Genomic DNA, 27527 nt, shown 5'->3' on the forward strand with positions numbered 1-27527 from the left:
GCCCAATGGTATCAATGTGGATTTCACAAGCTTCAAAATCTCCCCTCTCCCTACCACATCCCAAAACCAGCCCAGCTCGTCCCCGCCTCCCTAACCTGTTCTTCCTCCCACCTATCTCCTCCTCCCACCTCAAGCCACACCCCCATCTCCTACCTACTAACCTCATCCTGCCCCCTTGACCTGTCCGACCTCCCTGGACTGACCTATCTCCTCCCTACCTCCCCACCTACACTCACCTTTACTGGCTCCATCCCCGCCTCTTTGACCTGTCTGTTTCCTCTCCACCTATCTTCTCTTCTATCCGTCTCCCCCTCTCTCTCTATTTATTTCAGAACCCCCTTCCCCTCCCCCATTTCTGATGAAGGGTCTAGGCCCGAAACGTCAGCCTTCCTGCTCCTATGATGCTGCTTGGCCTGCTGTGTTCATCCAGCTCTACACCTTGTTATCTCATTTATCAAGCAACATGCTTTGTTATTCTACTCTGAAGTGAAATTACCCTATTCTTTAAAGCCACAAAATATAGTTGCAGTAAATGCACCTCCACAGATTACTGAGCTTAATTACTGATTGTTAAGGGACATTTACAGGTTGGAACATGCTTGTAAATTATAAGACCATAAGACATAGGAGCAGAAATTAGGCCATTCAGCCCATCGAGTCTGCTCCACCATTCGATCATGGCTGATAAGTTTCTCAAACCCATTCTCCCGCATTTTCCCCATAACCCTTGATCCCCTTGACAATCAAAAACCTATCTATTTCCATCCTAAATATACTCAATGACCTGGCCTCCACAACCTTCTGTGGCAGTGAATTCCATAGATTCACTACTCTCTGACTGAACAAGTTTCTCCTTATCTCTATTCTAAAAGGTCTTCCCTTTGCTCTAAGGCTGTGCCCTCAGTTCCTAGTCTCTCCTACCAATGGAAACATCTTCCCAACATCCACTCTGTCCAGGCCATTCATTACTCTAAGCTTCAATTAGATCCACCCCTCATCCTTCTAAACTCCATTGAGTATAGACCCAGAGTCCTCAAAAGTTCCTCATATGTTAAGCTTTTCATTCTGGGACCATTCTCGCGAACCTCCTCTTAATCTGCTCCAGAGCCAGTACATCTTTCCTGAGATAGGGGGCTCAAAACTGCACACAATACTCCAAATGTGACCTAAGTCAGTGGCAAGTCAGATAAAAAGCATGCAATGACACTATTTGTGTCCTTTCTAAAATATCTTTGGCTAATTGGAATATGAAAGGACTTGGAACTTTCATCAAAGATCCATTCAATTTTCGTACATGTCTGCTTACGCTGAAGTAATAGAAAGTTTCAGGGCTAGTACTGAATATTCTGTTGCCCAATTTTTGACACTACAGTAGTGTACTGTACCCTATAAATTGAGGAGATGCAGTTTCACAACTCTCACCACTTGGTGGCGCTTGAGCAGAAACAGAACAGCATATTACATGTTTGCAGAGTGCCAGAACTCTGAACCCAGGCAGAACACCAAAAAGTTAAAGTTAAATGGAATTCTTCATAATCAACACACAAAAATGTCATATGTTTTGAATTCAGACAGAAAATATGCTTGTACTTCCTGCTCGTTAATCTTCCAATTTCTGTAAAATACATGATGGTTCCTACCCAGACTCATTTAACTTCCAAACTGTTTTAAGCAACACCTCACTTTTACACCAGATGTATACAGACCTACCTGTGGCTGGCTGTAGCATGTCTGCATCACAGCACAAAATAAAACACATTTTATAAATGGGTCAAAGGTCCAGTTCATCAGAAAATATCCCTCACATATGAAACACAACCAAACAGAATTACAATACTGTTGTAACACTTAGAACATCACAAAATTGTTAGAGTGCAGAAGGGGGCTATTCAGCCCATCATGGCCTCTAAGCTAGAGTGCTGGCTGCTACGTCTACCACTCTCAGGTCACCACCAGGAAGATACACTGTTTCCTAACACCTTTTTGAATCTGAAAGCCAACTAGAAAATTTTGATCAATGAGTCTCCAACAGCCTTAATAGACCTTTAATTGGATGAACAAGACACCCACAATGCGTGGACAGGTAGTCAGTCCTTCCACACCTCCCATTCCTTCTCTGGGAAAATGGTTCATGGGTGAGATGGAGCCAGTCACATGAAATTCTGTGCCCACTTCACTCCCCACACTTCCCTTATCCCCACTTTTGCCAAAGTTTCAGCTCTATTTCTTCAGGTATAAAACTAAAGTTCCTACAGGTTTTCTTAACTGTTTTGTTATCTATCCTGCCACCCTTAACTACTTGCGTACAATCATCCACAAGACTGTTCTCACATCCATTCCTCCTTTAAAAGAACAGCATTTAGCTTCTGCAATTGTAGTACCAGATTGATCCCAGCCAAGATCCTCCTCTTTAACCATTTTACTTTGATGTGCTCATTTGATGTTTGAAGCTGTTTTCTCTAATATATGTCTCTATTGTGTAGCAAATTCTAAAAGTTAACCATTCTTGTCTGATTGCATCCTAGAACATCAGCATTTTCAGATTTTCATCTTAAGTGTTCAATTTAGGTGAAACCTTTCAGGATAGGTCTACCTTAATTTTGGAGTTATCTTGCATTGTGAATGTCAACAAAAAGCCTTCCAATTTCTAAAATGGACATCTTGTATTGGACTGTGCTGCCAATGAATTTTACTCAAAATAGCATGTGTGAAATTGTGACACTAACTGAGCATACAAAATAAATAGGAACAAAATTTGTTGAACAATAATTCGACAAAATGGAATATTGAGAATACAGAGCCCCTCTAATTTGTAGTATTCTGATTCTAACAGTGAGCCAGTAAACATTAGTGATTTGTAATAGCAGATTCAGGTAGCATTGAATCAACAAATGTAACTGGTAACACTCATTTATTTGCCAGCACAACTCAATAACTAATTCTATCAATTGCAATGACCAAGTGATCATACAGAGAAATGCTTCAGGTGGCTAAAGCTGATGTAGGTAAGCATGTTATATGTCTTCTTGGCCAGCTTATCTACTTGTGTTGCCACTTTCAGGGAACTTGGATCTGTGAAGAGATAACATAGACATAAAACATTACAGCGCAGTACAGGCCCTTCGGCCCTCGATGTTGCACCGACCTGTGAAACCAATCTGAAGCCCATCTAACCTAAACTATTCCATTATCATCCATATGTTTATCCAATGACCATTTAAATGCCCTTAAAGTGGGCGAGTCTACTACTTCTGCAGGCAGGGCTTTCCACGCCCTTACTACTCTGAGTAAAGAACCTACCTCTGACATCTGTCCTATATCTATCACCCCTCAATTTAAAGCTATGTCCCCTCGTGCTAGCCATCGCCATCTGAGGAAAAAGGCTCCCACTGTCCACCCTATCTAATCCTCTGATCATCTTGTGTGTCTCTATTAAGTCACCTCTTAACCTTCTTCTCTCTAACGAAAACAGCCTCAAGACCCTCAGCCTTTCCTCAAAAGACCTACCCTCCATACTAGGCAACATCCTGGTAAATCTCCTCTGCATCCTTTCCAATGCTTCCACATCCTTCCTATAATGCGGTGACCAGAACTGTACGCAATACTCCAAGTGCGGCCGCACCAGAGTTTTGTACAGCTGCAACATGACCTCGTGGCTCCGAAACTCAATCCCTCTACCAATAAAACCTAACGCACCGTACGCCTTCTTAACAACGCTATCAACCTGGGTGGCAACTTTCAGTGACCTATGCACACGGACACCAAGATCTCTCTGCTCATCCACACTACCAAGAATCTTACCATTAGCCCAGTACTCTGCATTCCTGTTACTCCTTCCAAAGTGAATCACCTTACACTTTTCCGCATTAAACTCCATTTGCCAACTCTCAGCCCAGCTCTGCAGCTTATCTATGTCCCTCTGTAACCTGCAACATCCTTCTGCACTATCCACAACTCCACCGACTTTGGTGTCATCCGCAAATTTACTAACCCATCCTTCTACGCCCTCATCCAGGTCATTTATAAAAATAACAAACAGCAGTGGCCCCAAAACATATCCTTGAGGTACACCACTAGTAACTGAACTCCAGGATAAACATTTACCATCAACCACCACCCTCTGTCTTCTTACAGTTAGCCAATTTCTGATCCAAACCGCTAAATCACTCTCAATCCCATGCCTCCGTATTTTCTGCAATAGCCTACCATGGGGAACCTTATCAAACGCTTTACTGAAATCCATATACACCACATCAACCGCTTTACCCTCATCCACCTGTTTGGTCACCTTCTCAAAGAACGCAATAAGGTTTGTGAGGCACGACCTATCCTTCACAAAACCGTGTTGACTATCCCTAATCAAATTATTCCTTTCTGGATGATTATAAATCCTATCTCTTATAATCCTTTCCAACACTTTACCCACAACCGAAGTAAGGCTCACTGGTCTATAATTACCAGGGTTGTCTCTACTCTCCTTCTTGAACAAGGGGACAACATTTGCTATCATCCAGTCTTCTGGCACTATTCCTGTAGACAATGACGACAAAGATCAAAGCCAAAGGCTCTGCAATCTCCTCTCTAGCTTCCCAGAGAATCCTAGGATAAATCCCATCCGGCCCAGGGGACTTACCTATTTTCACACCTTCCAGAATTGCTAACACCTCCTCCTTATGAACCTCAATCCCGTCTAGTCTAATAGCCTGTATCTCAGTATTCTCCTCGACAACATTGTCTTTTTCCTGCGTGAATAATGACGAAAAATATTCATTTAGCGCCTCTCCTATCTGTTCAGACTCCACGCACAACTTCCCACTACTGTCCTTGACTGGCCCTAATCTTATTCTAGTCATTCTTTTATTCCGGACATACCTATAGAAAGCTTTAGGGTTTTCCTTGATCCTACCTGCTAAAGACTCCTGGCTCTTCTTAGCTCTCTCTTTAGGTCCTTCCTGGCTAACTTGTAACTCTCAAGCTCCCTAACTGAGCCTTCACGCCTCATCTCTACATAAGCTCCTTCTTCCTCTTGACAAGAGATTCAACTTCTTTAGTAAACCACGGTTCCCTCGCTTGACCACGTCCTCCCTGCCTGACAGGTACATACTTCTCAAGGACACTCAGTAGCTGTTCCTTGAACAAGCTCCACATTTCAATTGTGCCCAGCCCCTGCAGTTTCCTTTTCCATCCTATGCATCCTAAATCTTGCCTAATTGCCTCATAATTGCCTTTCCCCCAGCTATAACTCTTACCCTGCGGTATATACCTATCCCTTTCCATCGCTAAAGTAAACGTAACCGAATTGTGGTCACTATCACCAAAGTGCTCACCTACCTCCAAATCTAACACCTGGCCAGGTTCATTACCCAGTACCAAATCCAATGTGGCCTCGCCTCTTGTTGGCCTATCTACATACTGTGTCAGGAAACCCTCCTGCACACATTGGACAAAAACTGACCCATCTAAAGTACTCGAACTATAGTGTTTCCAGTCAATATTTGGAAAGTTAAAGTCCCCCATAACAACTACCCTGTTACTTTCGCTCCTACCCAGAATCATCTTTGCAATCTTTTCTTCTACATCTCTGGAACTTTTCGGAGGCCTATTGAAAACTCCCAAAAGGGTGACCTCTCCTTTCCTGTTTCTAACCTCAGCCCATACTACCTCAGTAGACGAGTCCTCATCAAACATCCTTTCTGCCACCGTAATACTGTCCTTGACTAACAATGCCACACCTCCCCCTCTTTTACCACCTTCCCTGATCTTACTGAAACATCTAAACCCCGGCACCTGCAACAACCATTCCTGTCCCTGCTCTATAAACTTATGCTACTAAGGGTTCTTATTTGCAGGTAGTGGTGTTCTCACGTAGAAACAAAAAGGCAGCAGATACTAAAGCATGGTTATGGATTTGGATGGTGCTAAGGATCCTTGGAGAATTTCTGCAGTTCTTGTTAATATACACACTGCTGCTACTGAGTATCAGAGATGGAGGGAGTGGATGCAGTGAGCTGCTTTGTTCTGGATGGTGTCAAGCTTCGCGTGTTGTTGGAGCTGCACTCATCCAAGCAAGTGGAGAATATTCAATCACACTCTTCACTTGTGCCTTGCAAATGTTTGACAGGCTTTGGTGAGTCAGGAGATAAAATACTTGCTGCAAGATCTCTTGCTCTGAAATGTTCACATTTGCTCAGTATTTCCTGAAGAGTTCAAGAAATATATTGGATATTATTTTAAATTGATGTTGAGGGTGATCAATTGAAAAAGTCACTTCACAAGATTTCATTCAAATTTTACCGAGTGTCGCACAGGCTACCAACTCCATGTTTGTCACACAGAATAAAGTGATCCTTGTGAGAATGAAATTAATTCCATATACATGACAAAAGGCTTTTGCTTATATAAGTGTCTTATAATGTCTATTGAAAGCCTCCCAAAGGATTTTATGCGTACTAAATAACATAGATGTGCAAGTACATTTGTTGTTATGCAGGAAGATATGATACCATTTAATACATGACAAAATTCATAAGCAGCAGTGTACAAAATAACCAATTGATCTATTTCCATTGTTAGTTGGCAAAGGAATGCTGGTTGCAATATGGGAGAACTCTGTCTTTTTCCAAGAAGTGCAACAGGACCTTCAGCACCTACTTAAATCAATGAAGATCACAGCACTCGGGTGCCAAGAGGTGAGAAATACTAAACCACCATGTGGAAAAATACTTTCCTGAAAGACAAATGCTGTTATCTTGCAAATTGTGTAAAATTGTTAAAGTTCATTTTAAGTCTAAGTATGACTAACCTTGAAGAAAAAGCCTAATCCAGACCTCTGATCAGATTCGCAGATCACATGACTGGTGGAAAGGCCTTGACTTTCGGATGTTTCGCCTTCTGCTGGTGCCTTCAGTTCAGAGATATCTACTTCAATGAGGTTTGCCTTGTTTTTGGTTTGTTCCTCAACAGGAATGTTTTCCTTCCCTGATCTATCTGAAGAGATGAGTGTTGGATATTCAGCTTTCTTTGGGGTGCTAATTACTGCCTCAGTGTTGATTTGTTCATAGAAATAATTATAACTGTCTTTTTGGGTTGTTGAAAGCACCGATGTCCGCTGGTTACCTTCGTCATCTTCCTTTGGGCCATCAGCATCCTTCATCCTTTCAGAAGTATGCTCTACAGAACCTTTAGAAGATCTGCCTTCTGAAGTCCCTGTGCTGACACCACCATCAACAGTAATATCATCAATCTCAGACCTTAATGGTTTACTACCTGGAGAGGGTCGTAGATGGGGTAGAGTTTCGACATTATGTGTAGGTGTGATAATCCGAAAGGAGCCTTGCATTTTAGAATCCCGAGGCACTTTTAATTCTGTTGGCCTTGTTGAACGAGGACTTTTCAATGGAGTGCTGCGTGGCTGCTTACGTATAGCTTGTGATGGACTACCTCCTGTAGGTGATAGCGGTTCCACAATCTGCACTGCTTGCCGGACCTTTTGGTCATGCAGATTGCGATTAACATTTGGTAGAGGTGTGTTTGGAGCCTGGTCCTTAAGCTTCATCAAGAGCTCCTGCTGCTGCGAAAGCTTGTGCATCTCAAACTGAAGGTTGCTCAGAGTTTCATTAAGTTTCTCAATAGACCGATTGTATTCGTTCATATCAACATCTGCCATACCATCCTCAAAACCATTTGAATTCACCTTGTTCTTGTCAACATCTTGAGCTATCTGTGAAGATTCCTTTAACCACCGCTGCCTAACTGCCGCAATGCTTTCTTGGATATCATTTTCTGTGATTTTCTCACGCAAATCTTTTGCCCCTTCTTCTTCTAGCTGTTTTAAGTAATCCTCTTTGTTCGCAAAATCTTCATCTGATCTAGGGGACTGGCATACTAGAGCAACACTTTCCTCATTACTTGGAAGCTCAGCTTCTTTTGTGACGTATTCAGGCTTAAGTGGTTGAGGAATCCCTTCATTCTTCCCCTTTTTAACAATATGCAAGAAAGCAGCTTTGCCCAATTTTAGACGCTGTCTAGCAGAGAGTGCTTCCATTTTCTTTTTCTGAGCTTCAATTGTTCTGCGTTTCTCCTCAAGCTGCATGTGAAGTTGCACAAGTTCAGAGGCCAGCATCTGAGCATTGTTTTTGGTCTGTCTACTGGGACTCTGTTCTCGTCTCTGCCTCCATGTCATCATGGGTAAAGGGCAACATTCTGACCCATCTGGAGTGGTCTTTTGAGAGCTACTCGCACTAGATTTTGCCTCAGCACTGTTAAGTCTTTGTAGTTTACGCTCAGCAAAGTTAGTCATTGTAATACTAGTACTGGTCATGGATGTGCTGCTAGCCTGTGAAATCGTACTCAGACAAGGACTGGAACGTCCACTGGCACCATCCTTGTCCTCATGTTCCTTCACCTTCATATCATGATGCAATTTTCTAGACTCCTCTTCTCCACTGTCCCCACTTCTGACTTGTTGGACCTCTTCATCCGTAACTAGATCTTGGTCAGTCTCTTCCATATCTAGCACTTCTGAATCAGAATCTTGCATATTCATAATCCACGTTGTGTCATGTGGTTTACTATTTCCTACAGTGGTTTCGTTATTTATTGACACACCATCCAGTCCTTCCTCAAGATCACCAGTATGAAGGAAGAAGCCCCCAGATTCCCCCTGAATTGCAGTTTCAACACTACTACCAGCCAACGGCCTAAAATTACTTAAGGAAACTCCGGATTCTTCGACATGTCGCAGTGACTTTTCACTGACTGAATCAGAAACTACAATGAAGTCAGAGCTAGTTATAGGGGTGAAAGTCCTGTTAATGTCTGACTCCATACTGATATTCACTGCTTTTTTGCGCGTTGAAGGCAAATGTCCATCCATTACTCTCTTTGCTGAGGAAGGTCTGTATCTTCGCTCTCCACATTCTTCATACTTGTTAACAATCAGGAGATTTTCCTTGGCTGGTTTTAAGACTGCAGGCATTAAAGGTTCTAAAAAGAACCCGCCAGATTGGTTTGTTACTTCAATGTCATTTTGCTGTCTTTTGGGAGACTTTGATGGCAAGGCCTGACTTGTGACTTTTGACGAAACACTTTGTAACTCAAGATCAGAATTGTTAAGCAGCTCCCCATCTGACTTAATTATTGCAATAAGCTCCTCGTCATCCTCATCGTCCAAGTCAACATTCCGTAGCAAACTTTTCCCATTGCCTTCTGCAGGTGGGGACAGTATCTGAGATTGATGCTTTGGGGTTACGTTGACTATATTGGATGCAAGACTGTCTTTGCTAATGGACCTAGCCAAACTGACGCTATCTCCAGAGCCAGCATCTACATCACTGTCAGTTGCATAATGAAGGGCAAATGGTGTTGGCTGAGACAAGGGTCTGAAAACAGAATGAAAAGCATTAGTCACAAGACCTGAATAATACATACATTCATGTATTGTGAAAGTGCATTTACTGATTACTGTTTGTAAATATGTTCAATAGATTTACCATATTGTGGATTAGAAAAATACAGAATTACAAACAAAAACTCACGCAATGACTACATTATTACATTGATTGTCAAGCAACAGTGTCAATGCAGAGATCAAAGATCTTTTCATCCTTGATCCTTTCAAAAAGGAGCCAATCTATACAATGTGCTGCATGCTGTACCAGTTTAAGTAAAATTAACTACATTATGACTCTGATAGGTACCAACGAGATAGGTGAAAGATAATAACTAAAATCTTATTTAAATAAAGCTATACCCAATATCTCTATATCTCTATATCAACATTATATAGATGGGAAACACTCAAGCTCTGGAAAATAAGAGTAACAGTTATAGTTCTGTTATGAATAACTGCATCTTAAGGAACATGTTTTATCTTCATAAATAAATAGTACAGGCTGGTTTGCTTAGAGCATGCTGTAGAGGGAGCCAATGCACAGCAATAAAAGTCTGTTGCAAAATTGGATTTATAAGATGCATCATTTGGAAATGTATAACATCATTCTAGAACTGGTAATTGACAAATACCAGCTGAAATTGAAGATACATGCATTTCAGGATACGTTTGTTTGGTACATAGCTAAAAGACAATGACTGCATCATGAAAACAGTGAAATCTGCCTGTCTATAGTAATAAACAGCAGTAATCATCATCTAACAGAGCTATTGGGAATGATCTTTATTTGTCTTGTTTAACATCTGTTTGCTGGACACATGCCATGTCAGATCTCACAAAATAAAGATTCTATCAATATACCATGGCTCCAACCCCAAGTGACTAGTTGTAGTTGTACAGGGATATTACTTTGTTGACCCTAGCAAATCAACAAATTAATAATTCAGCATCAAGTTGAGAAAATCAACGTACATGGGGGTCAGTTGGGTGGATGGCTGGCTTGTGACGCAGAGTGATGCCAATAGCTTGGATTCAATTTTTTATACCAGTTTAGGTTACTATGAAGGACTACTTCTCAACTTCTCCCCTCACCCAAGGCATGGTGACCCCAGGTTAAACTCACTACCAGTTGTCTAATGAGATAGCAGCCCTATGGTTCAATAGGGCTATGGCAACTTTACTTTTATCCCAGTCTGGACTATTTCATCCATTCAGCAGTGATGAAATAATGCTAACTCAAGGCCAGAAAGCAAGAAACGTAAAGCAAGTAATGACTAAGCGACAAATTAAAAAAAAAACAAGATTCAAACCTTGGATAACCCACAGCTTTTAGCGGCAATTATTTGGCATGTATTCAGTTTATATTTGATCTAAAGAATAATATCAAATCTTAAAAATACCATTTACTTATAGCTTCAGTCAAGGCAAACATCAACTAATACAGTAAACAAGTGAAAATAAAGTATTCCGATGTTTACCTTGGCTTCCTTTCTTGCCAGGCCAACACTGCACCTCTTGGCTGCCCATCAACACGAGTTAGGGAATTTGAACGATGTCGAGTATCTAAATATTTAAAACTTTTTTTAAAAATGTTAACAGCGCACTTCAAACTCAATTTAATTTGAAGATATTCATATCAGAGTCCAAACATTTGCTGTTCATTATATGCACTGAATTTCTTTGACTAATTTAGCTTATACCCAAAATATCATATACCACACATTGAAATATATCAAATATTGCAAAAATATGCACACATAAAAGTTAGGCCAAGTCAGAAACACAGCCACAACAGATTCCCTGATCAATGTTTGTTTCAAGCTTCAGAAGGAAATGATGATGGCTTTACACAGGGGGAAAGTAATGCTTGAGAAGATGGATACATTTAGAATATTAGTTTGTGCATTATTAGCTTGTTAACTGCAGGGGACTAGGAGCAGGGACTGCCCCAGAAAACACAAAAACAGGGATAGCACTATAATAGGGTGGGGGGAGGAGAGAATGTGGGACCAACTTCAGGAGTACACAGTTCCATGGGTAATGAATCCGTATATAGCTAGGAGTAAGCGTGCAATAATGTGATCTGAGTCACAGAAATGTTATGGCACAGAACAAGGCCATTTGGCCCATTGTGCCTGCACCGGCTCATTAAAATGAGCATCGAGAACATTAACACCTACTGCCAATCTCCTGTTTTATTCCCATACCCTCACACATTTTCATCCAAGTAATCACACAAAGCCCTTTTGAATGCCTCAATTACATTTCCAGGGACCACATTCCATATCCTAACTACTTGCTGAAAGAAAACTTTTATTGCCATATCACCCTTGCTTCTTTTGCAGATCACTTTAAATCTATGCCCTTTTGTTTCTGTTCATTTTAATGAATGGAAACAGTACTGCCCTTTCTACTTCACCAAGCACTATAATGGGGGGGGGGAATCTGGGGTCAACTTCAGGAGTACACGGTTCCATGGGTAATGGATCCGTGTATAGCCAGGAGTGAGCGTACAATAATGTGATTCAGGAGGATGCCTAGTGGTATTACTGCTGGACTGTTAATCCAGAGACCTGGATAACATTCTGGGGATCGGGGTTTGAATCCCGCCACGGCAGATGGTGGAATTTGAATTCAATAAAAAAAAAATCTGGAATTAAGAATCTACTGATGACCATGAATACATTGCTGATTGTTGGGAAAAACCCATCTGGTTCACTAATGTCCTTTAGGGAAGGAAACTGCCATCCTTACTTGGTCTGGCCTACATGGGACTCTAGACCCACAGCAATGTGGCTGACTCTTAACTGCACTCTGGGCAATTAGGGATGGGCAATTAATGCTGCCTAGCCAGTGACACACTCATTCCGTTAACGAATAAAGGAAGCCTGCTCAGGATTTTGAAAACCACTATCAGATCTCCCTTCAGCCTTCTTCTCTCCAAGGAAGACAGTTCCAACTTCTTAGGGTGGAAATGTCAAATACTAAGGGTATAGCTGTAAGGTGAGAGAGAAAACTTAAAGGAGATGTGCGAAGGAAGTTTTTTTTTAAAGAACACAGAGGATGGTAGATGCGCTGCCAAAGGAGGTCGTAGAAATCAGATACAATAGTATTGTTCTATGTTCTTCAATGTATTTTTATAGCTAAAATTGCTCATCCCTGGAACCATTCTCGTAAACCTCTTCTGCACCTTCTCCACTGCATTCACATCCTTCCTACAATGTGTGCACAATACTCCAGTTGAGGTCTAACGAGTGACTTATACAAGTTCGACATCACCTTCTTGCTCTTGTACAGTATGCTCTTATAATAACTGCCCTCTCTACCTTCTCTGCCACTTTCAATGATCTGTGTACATGTACATACAGGTCACTTCTGCTCCGGCACCTCCTTTAGAATCGTACCTCGATTTCGTATTGTCTTTCAATGTTCTTCTGACCAAAATGCATCACCTCACCCTTCTCTGCATTGAAACCGATCTGCCACCATCTGCCCACTCCACTAACTTGTCTACAGCCTCCTCACAATTCACAATTCTTCAAAGTTTTGCGACATCTGCAAACTTTGAAAATGTCTCCTACACATCAAGATCCAGATTATTGATACATATCAGGAAAAGCAAGGGTCCCATACCACTTCACTACAAACATTCCTCCAGCCCAAAAAATATCTATTGACCATTTCTCTCTGTTTCCTATCACTCAGCCAATGTTGCATCTATGTTCTACTGACCCTTTTATTCCATGGCCTATAACTTCCCTCAAGTCTGTTTTGTGGCCCTGTATCAAAGAATCAATTCTGAAAGTCCATGTACAGCACATCAAGAACGTTACGATCAAGTTTATCACTTCTACAAAAAAACTCTAGAAAGTTAGTTTAACACGATTTCCCCTTTGGAAATCCATGCTGACTCTTCTGAATCAGAAACTAGGATGACTGTGGTTCTGGAACTGCAACCCAGAGGCAATAGGAATTAAAGCATGAGTATGCTAGCAGTGATTGAGGGGAAAGAGGTAAGAGTTTGAGGCAATGTTGCAAATGGGATGTTAAGCTACCTCTAAAATCAGATTGTCGATAGATTGGAAACAGATTTCCAGCTTGACGAGTTGGCACTGGTAGAGAATGGCCAGGAAATGATAGCTGAGGAAATGACTTGGTCTCCAGCCAAAACATAGACAGGAATATGTAGAGAAATTATTACAGAATCAAAGATCTATTAAATCACATGAAAGTACCCAATTCCTGTGCATATTATAATAATTATGGTAGTAACAATGTTATAGGTTTTGGTTAGAAAAATGCTTAAATTATATAAAATAGGTAAACATAGTTGTATTATTATTAGCCTCAGCTAAGAATGTTCACGCAGTATTTTAGATATAAATTATCATTTATAAACTCAGACGTATGCCCTATTGATAATAAAGGTTTTGTATGTGGGCAGGTGGACCACATACTCAAGGAAGTGTTTGACCCTGAGTCTGAGAGTTTCAGTCAGAAAGGAGGTCGCAATGTTAAAATTAGGATCAATGATCTTGGATTTTGGGGAGGTAAAGGAAACAGCTGAGCAAAGGACACTGTTCAGTACTATTCAGCAGTGCCATAAGACCACAAATTATAGGAGCATAATTAGGCAATTTGGCCCATTGATTCTGCTTTGCCGTTTCATCACAGCTGATATGTTTCTCCATCACTTTCCACTGCCTTCTACCTGTAATCTTTCTATCTATCTGTCTTAAAGACACTCAAATGACTTGGCCTCCACAGCTTTGAGGCAATGAGTTCCACAGATTTACCATCCCCTGGCTGATGAAATTCGTCCTCATCTCAGTTCTAAAGGTCATCCCTTCACGCGGACACTGTGCCCTTGTGTCCTAGTCTCTTCTACAAGAGGAAACATTTCCTCCGCACCCAGGCAACCCAGGCCTCTTAGCAATCTGTAAGTTTCAATGAGATACCCCGCTCATCAATCTAAACTCCACAGAGTACATACAGACAACAGTCCTCAAATGCTTCTCATCTGACAAGCCCTCCATCTCCAGGATCATTCTTCTGAACATCCTCTGGACCCCCTTCGACACAAGCCCATCATTCCTTAGATACAAGGCCCGAAACTGCTCACAATATTCCAAATGCAGTCTGACCGGAACTTTATACAGCCTTAGCAGTACATCCCTGCTCTTATATTCTAACAGTCTTGAAATGAATGTTAACACTGCATTTGCATTTCTAACTGCCAAGTGAATTTGCATGTTAATGATAATGCTATTGATAATGCACAATAGCAGGACAGTGTGGCTTCAGTATTGATGCTTTTATGATTGAACAGCCACATAGCTGTTAAAACTCTCTACTTAAGGCTTATAACCATAATTGCTCCATGAGGATGAATGGAGGACAAATGGAACCTCTGCAGCCATATACTCACAAAGATGAACACATTCAGGAAAGAGACAGAGGAGAAAACTGATGAGGAAATAAAGTTGATATAATATCAGATATGATCATCTGTGCACTTGTATCAAGCTCTAACATAAAATATCAACTTAATCTAATCAGCATTCAAAATACACTTCTGTTTCTTCACCTACAATAAAATAACCCCTCAGATTTGAAAACTGGTTATGATGCATCTCACAGCAATCTTAAAAAAAAAACTTGTTTTAGAACCCTCACTGATTTTTCATTATTTTTATTCTCTTATCAATTTTCGTTTGGAGATGTGAACTGAGAACAATGAGCTGAAGATAACCTTTGGGCTACTAGCTCAAAAACAAAAACATACAAGCTATAGTTTTCTTGGGGGAACTAGGCCTGCAAGTTACCTGGGGTTGGTTTTTGATCAAAAGGATTCCATAGACTCTTCAACATGGGGAAAGCAGTATGTTTAACCAGATAGCAGATGTCTGGCCATTAACAAGGTCAGTACCTGGTAACTGGTGCCAGCAATGCTGGAAAGGAAGATTATGGTCACACAGAAGGAGGAGCTGGATTTTGAACATTGTTTCTGAGAGACGTTTGTTGATGTTACAGCATGGAAGTTTGAAACCTCCCTGCCTAACTCCCTGTTATCAGCTATTGGAAATTCAGAGACTAGAAACTAAGTGATAAGTATTTCTTGAGTGAACTGAAAAGATGACACTGCTCGATGTCTTCATAAAAATCAACCAAGAAACAATCGTTCATGCCCGTGAGCAACGCATTGTGAAAACCATTTAAATAATCTGGCCAGTTTTGTTATTTTGTTTCATTTATTCCATAATTGTGTTTATTTGTCTGAATGGGGCTGAAAACAAAGGTTACTGGCTTTAAAATCAGACATCAAATTAGATTAGTTTGTTGTTTAACAAAAACAAAATTGTTGGAAAAGCTCAGCAGGTCTGGCAGCATCTGTGAAAGAAAAAACAGAGTTAACATTTCGGGTCGGTGACCCTTCCTTAGAACCCAGTTCGGAGGAAGGGTCACTGGACCCAAAACGTTAACTCTGTTTTTCCCTTCACAGATGCTGCCAGACCTGCTGAGCTTTTCCAGCAACTTTGTTTTTGTTCCGGATTTACAGCATCCACAGTTCTTTCGGTTTTTACTTTGTTGTTTAATTTTGCTCTGTTAAAATTACTGTATTGTTAATAAATTGTTAAGTCTTTTGTTTAAGCTACAAATCCAGTGTATAGGATTGATTATTTGGACTCTAGGATAGTCCAGTTAAGAACCACTGGGGTCAATTTTGAGGGTCTTTGAAGGTTTTAATTTTACTGTGCTGTGAATACAGAGATAGGAAGGCTGATTTGATTCAGCTGTCTGTCTCCATGTCATAACATTAGTAATACAATGCAAGTGAATACGCTAGAAGTGAAAAAGTAAAAGTTTTAAATTGAAAAGAACAGTTTTCACGCTATGAAAAAAGACTAATGATCCATTTAGCTTTTTTTTCAAAATTGTGGAATACATATTTTATAGCTCCAACTACCTGTGCACAATGGGAACAGCGTACAAGTTGGTTACAACAAATAATCATAACAATTATAAAATTATAAAATTACTGGTAGGTACTGCATAAATAATAAGCCTGACCACCGTGTCTTCCCAATTCACCTATTAGTAGAATCACTGTCATCTACTCCCCTACCTTCCTCAAACCTCCAGGAAAACTAGCATTTCTGAAATTTGTCTCTTTATTTTCATTAGTAACATTCTTCAATTTGAATACAATGCAATCATCATACCTGGGCTGTCTTCACTAGATAGGGGACATTTGTACTGCCTCTGTCTTAAAGGCAATAGCGGATGGGATGGACTAAACGCAGGGCTTCCTTTACTAAAAATATTAAAAGCACACAAAAAGGAATGTTTTTTTTAGAACCATTGTACTTTTTCTTTTAAATACAAACATATATTGATAGGTTTGATCAAAGATGGAAAAAGACATTTTTCGTTCTTCAATTCATCTCATCAAAATTATTGACATTTTTGACATTTTTACATGCTACAAATCATAAACTTGAAAGCACAAGTTCAGATATTATTAGCAGCACAAAAGTAGAAAAGACAAAATTACCAACCATACATCGGGTAATATATAACCTGAACCCATGGTGGAAACCAAAGCAACTGCAGGACATGCCACGATAGCAAGGACAGACAGAGACAGACTTACACAAATTCTTCAGGATGCAGGCAATACCTGGTTCCAATTTCTGGGCTACTCTGTGAAACAGACGTTGGCATATCACCTGGACCATTTGCTGGACTGACCATAAAGCTCCGCTTTGTTGCATTGGAAATTGGAAGAGGTGGGCGAGAGCTCTTCTGTTGTAGAAGTGTTTTAGCTGAATTGAGATGGCAGATATGATGTTAATATACGTAGACATTTCTTCCCTTTGTAATTAGGCTGAGGTCTACAAGCTTGTGATCACTTTGAAAGATTGTTATTATGATATTACAAAAATTGTTTAGAAATTTAAATTTGAAACGCGTTACACATTCTTCATTCAGAACAAGCAGCTAGAAGAAATCTCTGGCTTGGCCAAATACAAAGCAGACAGGCTAACATCTCAAGAAAATGCCAATTTAAATTGCCATACAGAACCACATCATAAGTACCTTATGTTTTAAAACGAAAAGAGAAATTGGAATGTAGAAGTTTCAATCTTTTGAGAAACGTACCATCTTTGATTTCATGAACTTCTCTTGGTTGCACAAAGTCAGGCTTCACAACTTCAAACCACCAGAATAACTCAGCAATGAACACCATAACGTTAGGCTGAAATAGAAAGAAAGACACTTTCTACACCCATCTGTTTTATCATATTTCACAAGGACGCAATAGAATTAATAGAAAATGCTACTTTGCATCACCAATGCCAGAAGAGATGGCAAGAGGTTGAGTACTCTGTCACAAATTGATCACTCCTGACCCCTCATCTGACTGGGAGCAGCTATAACAAGCCATTGCAAGTCATTCAGGATACAACAACTTTCTTTATCAGCAATCTTTCATTGGACTCAGTATTTATCCTCACCACTGAAGAAGAACTGTAACAACAGGATACATTGTAGTAACCCAATTTCCACAGTCCGATCTGAGCACTGTGATTTCTACTACAGAGAAGTGCAAGAATGGAAACATTACAGGAACATTGCTGCTTCCAGATTCCCTTTCAAAACACACAAACCTTACTTGGATATGCATTGCTGCTTTGTTTCCTCACTGTTGTTTGGACAAATGTATCATACACTTTTTTAGGAGAACAATCATAAAGACCACACTGGTTCAGACAGAAAGTTCATTACCAGCCTCTCAGGGGAACTAATAATAAACAAAAAGAATGCAGATAATCCAGTGCCTCCATCCATAGCACCCAATTAAATTACACAATTCCTCAGCAGGGGAATACCTGCTGCTAAAAATGCCACCTCTGTATGCATAGGTACAATTATGCTACTTTAATTAAAAGGCAATTCTTACGTACATCTTACCTTCAGTACTAAAGGACTGTACAGCATGTCTTCTAGTGTGAGATAGAAACTTTTGTTCAGGTAATGATTCGAAAAATCTATGAGAAGTTGAATATTATACAAGCTGTCTGCAATTGAAGTCACTTCCTTCAAACAAATGTCTACAAAAAATGACACAGAGAAACTCATTTAAACCAGTTGACTCAATGATAAAATAATCTTTAAGAGTCAACTTTCAGACGTAAAATTCCTTTTAGATTGAGATGTTGATTATAGTCACCAATATTCCGTCAACTTAACAATATCTGCAGAAGACTTATTAAAGGACAACAGACCCTTTCTGAGAATAAATGAACATTGCTGATTTTCTAAGGCATTTTTTTTCAAACTCGAAGCACTGCATCCTACAGAGCACATGGAATTCTCAGATGCCTGTCCATTTGGGACAGTTATGCATGTTTTTCTTCAATATTTGTTCTTTTACCCAAGTATTATTTCTGTTGCATACGAATAAAAAAAAATTTTCTGCAGTGACAACACCTTTCCATTTAAAAGGTGAAATCATGTGAAATTTAAGAGAAAGTCAATGCTTGTAAGGAATTTCGCACATTGAAAAATTGGGAGCAAAGATGAATGAAATGATTTACCTGATTAGAAAGCTTTAGCGGTCTTAAGCAATTTTTAGTCCACTTTTTTCACTTGCAGTAATTATGGAAAACTGGATCATGATCTTTCAAGTAAAAGGTATCTACTGCACTTAGTGTTAAGATACTACAGAAGAACTCTGAATAACACGGTCTGTGAAATGTTTGGGGATCTTTACTATCTTATTAGATGGTTTAGCTTTACATTCTTTTTCAACCCAACATCCATTAAAAAAACTAACTCCCTTTAACTCAGCCTTTAATTGATTTTTTATAAATATTTAGTCACTAAATTCTGCTCTATCATAGCACAGATTGAAATTGGCAGGTACGATGTTGTGGGTGTCCAAGAGACATGACAGCAAGGGGATCTCTGCTGGGAACTAAATAACCAAGGATACATGTCCTATCGAAAGGATGGGCAGATAGTCAGAGGGGACAGGGTTGCCATTTTAGTAAGAAATGAAACTAAATCAATATTAAGAAGTGATGAGAGTTGGAAGGCAAAGAATCTACGTGAGTAGAGTTGAGGAATTACAAAAGACAAAAGACCCTGATGGGAGTTATGTACAGGCCTCCTAGTAATAATCAGGATGTGGGAAGAAAAGAAAGAGATAGAAAAAGCATGTAAGAAAGGCACTATTATAATAATCATGGGGTACTTAAACATGCAAGTGGATTGGGAAAATCACTTTGGTAGCAGGTCCCAAGGAAAGGAATTTGTGGAATGTCTATGAAATGGCTTTTTGGAACAGCTTGTGAGAGCCCACTAGGGAACAGGTAATTCTGGATTTGGTGACTCATGATGAGGCAGACATGATTACAGAGTTTAAAGTGAAAGCACCCAAGGGAGCAGTGACCCTATTTTGACAGAATTCACTCTGCAGTTTGACGGAGAGAAGCTGGAATCAGATGTAACAGTATTTCCATTGAATAAAAGCAACTAATAAAGACACAAGGAAGGAGCTGGCCAGAGTTGATTGGAGGGGGAATTCTAGCAGGGAAGATGGTGGAGCAGCAATGGCAGGAGTTTGTGCAGGCAATTCAGGAGGCACAGCAGTAATTCATCCCAAGGTAGAAGAAACATACTAAGGGAAGGATGAGGCAACTATGACTGATAAGGGAAGTGAGAGACAGTATAAAAGCAAAAGAAAAAGGATACAATGTGGCAAAATTTAGTGGGAAGCCAGGGAATTGGAAAACCTTAAAAAAGCAAATGGCGGGGAGATGAAGATGATGAAAAATGAGGGTAGGCCAGCTCGTAATATAATACAAGACTTTTTTACATATACAGGAAGGTAGAAGAGGCAAGAACGGACATTGGACTGCTGGAAAAGGGGGCTGGAGAAGCTGTAATGTGGAACAAAGAAATGCCGGAGGAACTGAATAGATGCTTTGCATCAGTCTTCATAGTGGAAGACACCGGTAGCTTTGCCAGAACTTCTACAGAGTTGGGCGACAGAGGCGACTAGTGGCCAGTGACAAGGGTGGTGGTGCTGGGGAAAAGTTGAATGGTCTGAAAGTGGATGAATCGTCCAGACCAAATGGACTACAACCCACAGATCTGAAGGAGATAGCTGTGGAAATTGTGGGGGCATTAGTGGTGATCTTTCAGGAATCACTGGAGTCGGGGAGGATCCCAGAAGACTTGAAACTGGCTAATGTAACACCCAAAGGGAGGGAGGCAGAAGACAGGAAATTATGGGCCAATAAGCCTGATCTTGGTCGCTGTTAAGATTTTAGAGTCCAATATTAAAGATGAGGTTGCAGAATATTTGCAAATGCACGGTAAAATAAAATAAAATAAAATAGAGTCAACACAGCTTCGTCAAGGGAGGTCATGTCTGTCAAATCTATTAGACTTCTTTGGGGCGGTAATCAGCGAGTTAGACAAAAGAGAGACAAGTCGACGTGATCTATTTGGATTTTCAGAAGGCCTTTGATAAGGTTCCGCACAGGAGGCTGCTAAATAAGAGCACACTGCATTAGGGGCAAGGTACTGGCATGGATAGAGGATTGGCTGACTGGCAGAAGGCAGAGATTGAAGAAAAAGGGGTCTTTTTCAGGATGGTAGCAAGTGATTAGTGGTACTACAGGGGTCAACGTTGGAACTTCAACTATTCACATTGTACATTAATGATCCGGATGAAGCAACTGAGGGCATTCTTGTTAAGTTTGCAGATGACACAAAAATAGGTAGACAGTAGCTCGGTGTTGAGGAAGTGAGATGCTGCAGAAGGACTTGGACAGACTAGCAGAGTGGGCAAAGAAGCGACAGATAGAATACAATGTGGGAATATGTGAGGTTAAGCACTTTGATAGGAAGAAGTGCAGACCATTTTCTAATTGCGGAAAGGCTTCACAAATCTGAAGTACAAAGGGACCAGGGAGTCTTAATTCAGGATTCTCTTCAAGTTAACACAGAGGTTCAGTTAGCAGTTAGGAAGACAAATGCAATAGATTCGTAGAAACTCTACACTGTGGAATGCAGGCTATTCGGCCCAAACCCCATATCCTATCCCTGTAACCCTGCATTTCCCATGGCTGATTCACATAGCTTGCACATTACTGGATACTATGGGCAATTTAGAATGGCCTGCATGTCTTTGAAATGCGGGAGGAAACCCACACAGACACGGAGAAAGTGCAAACTCCACACAGACAGTCATCTGAGGTGGAATCGAACCTTGGTCCCCAACAGTGTGAGGCAGTAGTGTTGACCACCCAGCTACCTGCCACTCTGGTGTTAGCAGTCATTCCAAGTGGGAATACAAGGGCAGAGATGTACTGCTGAGGCTGTCTAAAGTTCTGGTCAAACTTCTTTTGTAATATTCTGAGCAGTTTTGAGCCCCATATCCAAGAAACTATGGATGCATAATATTTTAACTGCTTACATATTCCACCTGAATATTTGTTAAAGTTACCTTTTCCCAATCTTTGCCTAACAATATGCACTTAAAAACAAAATGCTACAGATGCTGGAAATTCAAAATAGAAAGAGAAAGTGTTAGAGAAACTCAGCAGGTCTGGCAACATTTGTGGATAGGGGAACCAAGTTAATGTCACATCAACTCAAACTATTAACTCAGTTCCTCTATCCACAAATGCTGCCAGATCTGCTGAATTTCTCCAGCATTTTGTCTTCATATTTCCACTGTGTGGTTCACCAACTCCAAGTCCAGCTAAAGCCAACAGTTTCTGTTTTTAAATTAAGTATAAAATGAAACATGCTATATAAATAGACACACTGGAACTGGTGGTTTTATACAAAATCAAAAATGAGTCATAACCAGTGAGAGCTCAAACACCAACACCACTCATTTGGCATAAACATCCTGCTCCCAGCTTGCATCTTCCCATACATAATAATACAGCATAAAGGAGGAATTAAATAACAAAATGCTTGGGAATACGGAAATGTTTTCATTTGAAGTCTTTAATTTGTAAATAAACACTGAAGACATGATTAGTGAAGTATATTCAGACAGAATGAAGTGGAAGAGCAGAAGAGATATAAACCAAGGATAGAGCTTATTTCTAAACACCAGTACCTTCTAACTTCATGAGTTCCGGGCAGTAATAGTGAATGACTGCCAGAAGTGAACAGCCATCACACACATCCCTCATTAAATCTTCCATTAAAGGGAAAAATGGCAACTGCTTGTTCAAGGGGTGATCTCGTCGATAACGGACCTGACATAAAAATGAAGATAAGTTTTAATTTAAAAATCGTAACTATTAGATAACGTTGTAGTAACTTAGGTGGTACTGTATACAATCACCTCTGCAAGCAATATATTTATGTCAAATACAAACTGTTATTTTCTATCCAAGATTTCCTTTCAACAGTCCCAGGCTTTCTCAGGACCAGTATGCCCTGCACTCTCACAGGACTGGTATTTGTTCAATAGACTGTGTACCTAATGTGATACTCAAGATATGCAAGAGGCTATCTGGATGAACATACTCAGAAGGATTTGAAATAATAGCAATCATGTACAGAAATGTTGCAAAACAGCCTCTGAAAAAATGGAGTTGATAACTTGCCCTATTATAAGCTAACTTACATTTTTTTTCTGTACTTCTGTGCAATTATGGAAAAGCAAGCAGTTTTGCAGTACAGTGGTTGCTTGCACAATACAACAAGGAAAACAGAATGCTGACCTGTTTGTTGCCAATACAATTATTTTACAGTGAAATTGGCAAACAGTGTTTATCCAGGAATACAAAAAAGGTTAAAAAGAAGCTTCAGTAAAATAATCCCAATCCCTAATCCTAACTCTATTCTAAAATCACATTATTGAACCATGCAAAAAGAACAAATTAACAGTAATTATGGTATAACCCCAATGATGCTGGCATGTGTTATTTTGCTGAATTTAATAGTAAGGGTGTGCCCAAATCTGGTCAAATAAGAATCTATTCCTCACTCTGTTTCCCACAAAATAAATCAGACAGTTCCTTTACATCAACTTTGCCAACATATATTTTTGAATTTGAAGTACACACCCAGAATTTTTAAAAATTTTGTTTACCCTGAAATCACATTAGGTGGTGTAAAGCTTATTAGTGGCAATATGATTCACTATTTTAATTGATTGATATTATTTATATTGATTAAATATGCCATAAGCAGACTTCTCCAAGAAAATGTGTATTCCTGAAATAAGGAAAACCTTTAAAAACCGGCAGAGGATAACTAAAAAAAACTAAAAAAACTAAAAAGTGGGGGAGAAAATGAAACAGGAGGGTAAGTTAGCTAGCAATGTAAAACAAGAATGCAAGAGCTTTCTTAGATATATAGAAAGGTAGGAGAGGCAAGAATGGACATTGGACTGCTGGTAAATGAGGCTGGAGAAGTAGTAATGGGGAACAAAGAAATAGCAGATCAAACTCTTTGGTCATGTTAAACTTCTTATTTATTGCTAAACTGAAGCAACCAATTTTCAAACTACACGTTGAACATTCTACACTCAAAACTTCTGTTTTCAAAAGATTTCGAAAGCTTATGTAAAGAATGAAAGCCTAATGCCATGGTAGTTGTCTTGTCTCAAAATCAGTAAGGTATAAGAACCAAGTTTCACTTCAAGGATTTGAGAACATAGTTTAGTCTGCCAGAGGACTATATTGTTGAAAGTATAAATTTTCAGGGGAAACATTTAAACAATGGCATATGTCAGATGACCATAAACTGTTCAGCCACCGAAAACAAAGAGTTCACCCAATATCCTGCTCAACCTTCTGCCCTCAACCAATAATTCAAAACTTCCCCCATTTATCATCTGTAGGATCAAGTTGAGCACAATCTGGCTACTGCTTGTGTCTATTTAACTATATCTGCACTTCAAAAAAGATTCATTTCATAAGAAGTTCAGAATCAAAGTAAGCTATTTTGCTTTAAGCTAGTTAAATCCTAGTGTTTAATATACTCACGCTTCAGAGAAGCACAAAAATGGTTTGTTATTACACAGCTATTATAGTATAGCTACAACTTCAGTGACAAGATTTTCAAATGTCTAGAGCACAAAGGAGAATCTAAATATTAAGTCAAATTAAAAATGACATATTTATTCAGAAAAATCAGAGTAGCACTGCCAAGCACAATAGTTCAAGTAACGGAAACCACTGCATAAATTCCAAGACACCTCCTTAAAAAAATGTTACAAACAATTTCTTAGGTTCTTTCATGAAATTTTATTTAAGCAGCTTCATTAATAGTTAATTTATCTGTAAGGTATTGTTAACCTAGCTTACTGTTACGTAAAGAGCATTTTTTAATTTATCTTTCCTAGATTAATAGAGCCATGGAGAATCTACAGTGCTAATCTGCTTTACATCCACATATCAAGGTGAAATCAGTTGAGAGACAATGAACCAAGAGTTCCAAATAATTATGAGTTAATAATTAAATGGTATTGATAATGAATGATCTAAGGGTGGAATCTGCTGTTTGTGTGACTATTAGCTTGTTAGAATGCTAGAGGATACATAACCAACACTACAAGAATCAATGCTAGGCAACTGGATTTGTTAAGCTCAGAAAACTGAGTCAACGTACCATCTATTTTTACATTACTCATCGGGATAATTTTAGCTAAAGTTAAATCACTGTTTCTGAAAAAACGAAGTTAAAATAGTACTCATGTAATCAAATTTTTACCAAACACGTGACCAACTGTGGAAGACAATCTAAAAATACATAAATTAACTCATCTCTTATTTGCACCTAATTTAATGCCTATTTTGCAACATGGTATGCGAGATAAAAAATTAAAAATATTAAAGTAAAATTTTAAATACTTGCACCAACAGGCTTGCTGCTCTTGTATGAAATCAATGATATGACAATGGGGTGCCAATGAAAAATACAAATATTTCAAACCTGCTGTGATAAATCAAAACTCCAATAACTGACACTAAAATAACCAAATTGGTTTAAGGAACTTTGAATAAACATTTACACTTAGCACAAAGGAGATATAACTTCCAAATGACAGGATGTTTCCAGCTCCCTAGTAATTTTTCGGAAATTGTGTAAACCATGCATTAATTTTCAGTTAAGCTCTCAGAAGCACTAGCTAGTCACACATTTTGAAAGCACTTTGCAGTAGATTCTGCAGAATCTGCAACATTGAGGATTTTAAAGTTGGTGCATCATTTAAAAATGTGCACATCGCATTGTACAAAGAGTTGAAGACGCATACTGTACCACCCGAACATATTCCACTGGTTTCAACATGCAGTGAGCTATGGCATGCATCAGATCATACTAACATAAACAGAAGACATGAAAGAAACAAAGAAAGATACAAAGACATGCAGAAAATTGTAAGCTTCAGAAGGGGAATGTCAAAGGACCTCAAGCTTGCCCAAACTTTGTATTTGTACAATAAAGGATTGAGGCGATGCAATTTTATAATGGAAAGGGTGGAGGGGAGTGGGGAGAGTAATAGACTTCGTGCCGATCCTCAGATTTGGGAATACAAGATCACTGTTTTGATTCTTCATATTCATCAAATAAACTTACCATACAACAGGTATCAGATCAACAGCTTTTCTGAAAACAAATATGAAGCTAAGCATGGTAGTTCTGTACAAAGGTGACAACAGGTAGCTTGTGTTGTTTATGTTTTTACACTAACTACCAATGAAAACATCAGCAACTGAGTTGCATTTTTATTTGGAAAATTATGAGCGTTATTGACAAGTCCCAAGAATTTTTCTCAAAAAAATACATCTATGTCTACAACAAAACATGATTGAAAGGACACTGCTTCAAGAGGATTTAAACACATGCACAACTCACAAAGAAACACCCCAATGAGTAGCAAAAGTATTCAATGTCTGAAAGCACACATAGTAAAAGGATCTACTGAATATTCCAATTGATTCAGATTGCCTTCACTTCTAAATTCAATATTCTCAGCTATCAGTTTGAAACTGCATACATTGTTTTTAGGCACTATATCCAACATATAGAATATGGTTCCCTTAGTGCTTAAACAAAAATCAGAACATTCATTTGGATTTCTCAAACAATAATTTCAGAAAACTCAATAGTGCTTTCTGATGTCCTAATACTTTCAGCAATAAACAACAAAGCATCTTCTGAACAACAAAACTAGTCTTTAGTGTAACTTGACCCCATGCTTTGTAAATGGTAAATATTCATGATTGGAGCTTGCAGCTGAAGTAATGGGAAGGCCAATAGCTCCAATAAGTCATTGGTACATTTACGTTTTTTAAAATAATCAGATATTTCTGCAATATTCACAAAGTTTTAATTGCTTAAGGTGGATTCTCTAGGAATAAACCTGATTAGAAAGACTATCTGTAGATTTAAAAAATAAGTTTTGTTCTTTATTGCTGTTGTTCAATTAGAAGAATGGAGAATGACTGAAGTACAAATAGAAGGTTAGTAGCTCACTTACAGGCACCAGTTTCCAATACCATTTTGAAGGAGACTGCCCAAAAAGCAGGGAAAAAAGTTAGAATTCAAGCATCAAAAGGACAAGAAGCAAAGCTTGGTTACAGCATTACAAAGACCAGAGATAAGCAAGAATAAAACACGCTGTTCAGCTAAATCATTAACATTTTGTTTTTATAAAATTGTGCTCCTTTTATATGTAAGCGAAATGAAAGACCGATAACCATCATGATCAGCAGACATTGCTTAACTTTTTGCTCCAGTATTTCTAAGTTTTAAATGAACATTTTTGCTTTAATTAAGGACCACTGAGTAATGTTCAGAAAAATGAATCTGATCATAACTCTCACAAAATGGGAATACATAGTGCCTTTCACAGTATTAAATACAGACTTAATGCAGCAGGTTCAAGTAACCAAATCAGAGTAACACACAAATAAAATCATCTGAAAAACAGCAAGAACAGGTTTGAGTTGAATGCTAACTAAATCTCAACTATATTGATGTATAAAAGACTTGTATCAAATTTTGAGCAGCATTGTTTGCCAGATCTGTCATTTTCCCTGACTGTGAAAAATTATTCATTCCTTGTAGGACTTGTTTTAGATTT

At 39.1% G+C, this 27527-nt stretch overlaps 1 protein-coding gene across 2 annotated transcripts in view; it reads right to left on the reverse strand.

The window, feature by feature from the left end:
* The window catches only part of camsap1b (calmodulin regulated spectrin-associated protein 1b), a 95335-nt gene that overhangs the window by 15582 nt on the left and 52226 nt on the right, over positions 1-27527 (reverse strand). Inside the window, exons 5-11 of one of the 2 annotated variants that reach the window (XM_048613626.1) lie at positions 22542-22683; positions 18368-18507; positions 17555-17651; positions 17073-17217; positions 16615-16706; positions 10870-10954; positions 6803-9380 (exon numbers count right to left, since the gene is read on the reverse strand). In XM_048613626.1, coding sequence (XP_048469583.1) covers positions 6803-9380; positions 10870-10954; positions 16615-16706; positions 17073-17217; positions 17555-17651; positions 18368-18507; positions 22542-22683 — 3279 coding nt within the window. Of the gene's footprint in view, positions 1-6802; positions 9381-10869; positions 10955-16614; positions 16707-17045; positions 17218-17554; positions 17652-18367; positions 18508-22541; positions 22684-27527 lie in introns of both variants that reach the window. The other variant, XM_048613625.1, reaches the window with a different exon arrangement.

This window comes from Rhincodon typus, chromosome 28 (genome assembly GCF_021869965.1).
Source record: "Rhincodon typus isolate 14 chromosome 28, sRhiTyp1.1, whole genome shotgun sequence".
In the NCBI taxonomy this organism is placed as follows: Eukaryota; Metazoa; Chordata; class Chondrichthyes; order Orectolobiformes; family Rhincodontidae; genus Rhincodon; species Rhincodon typus.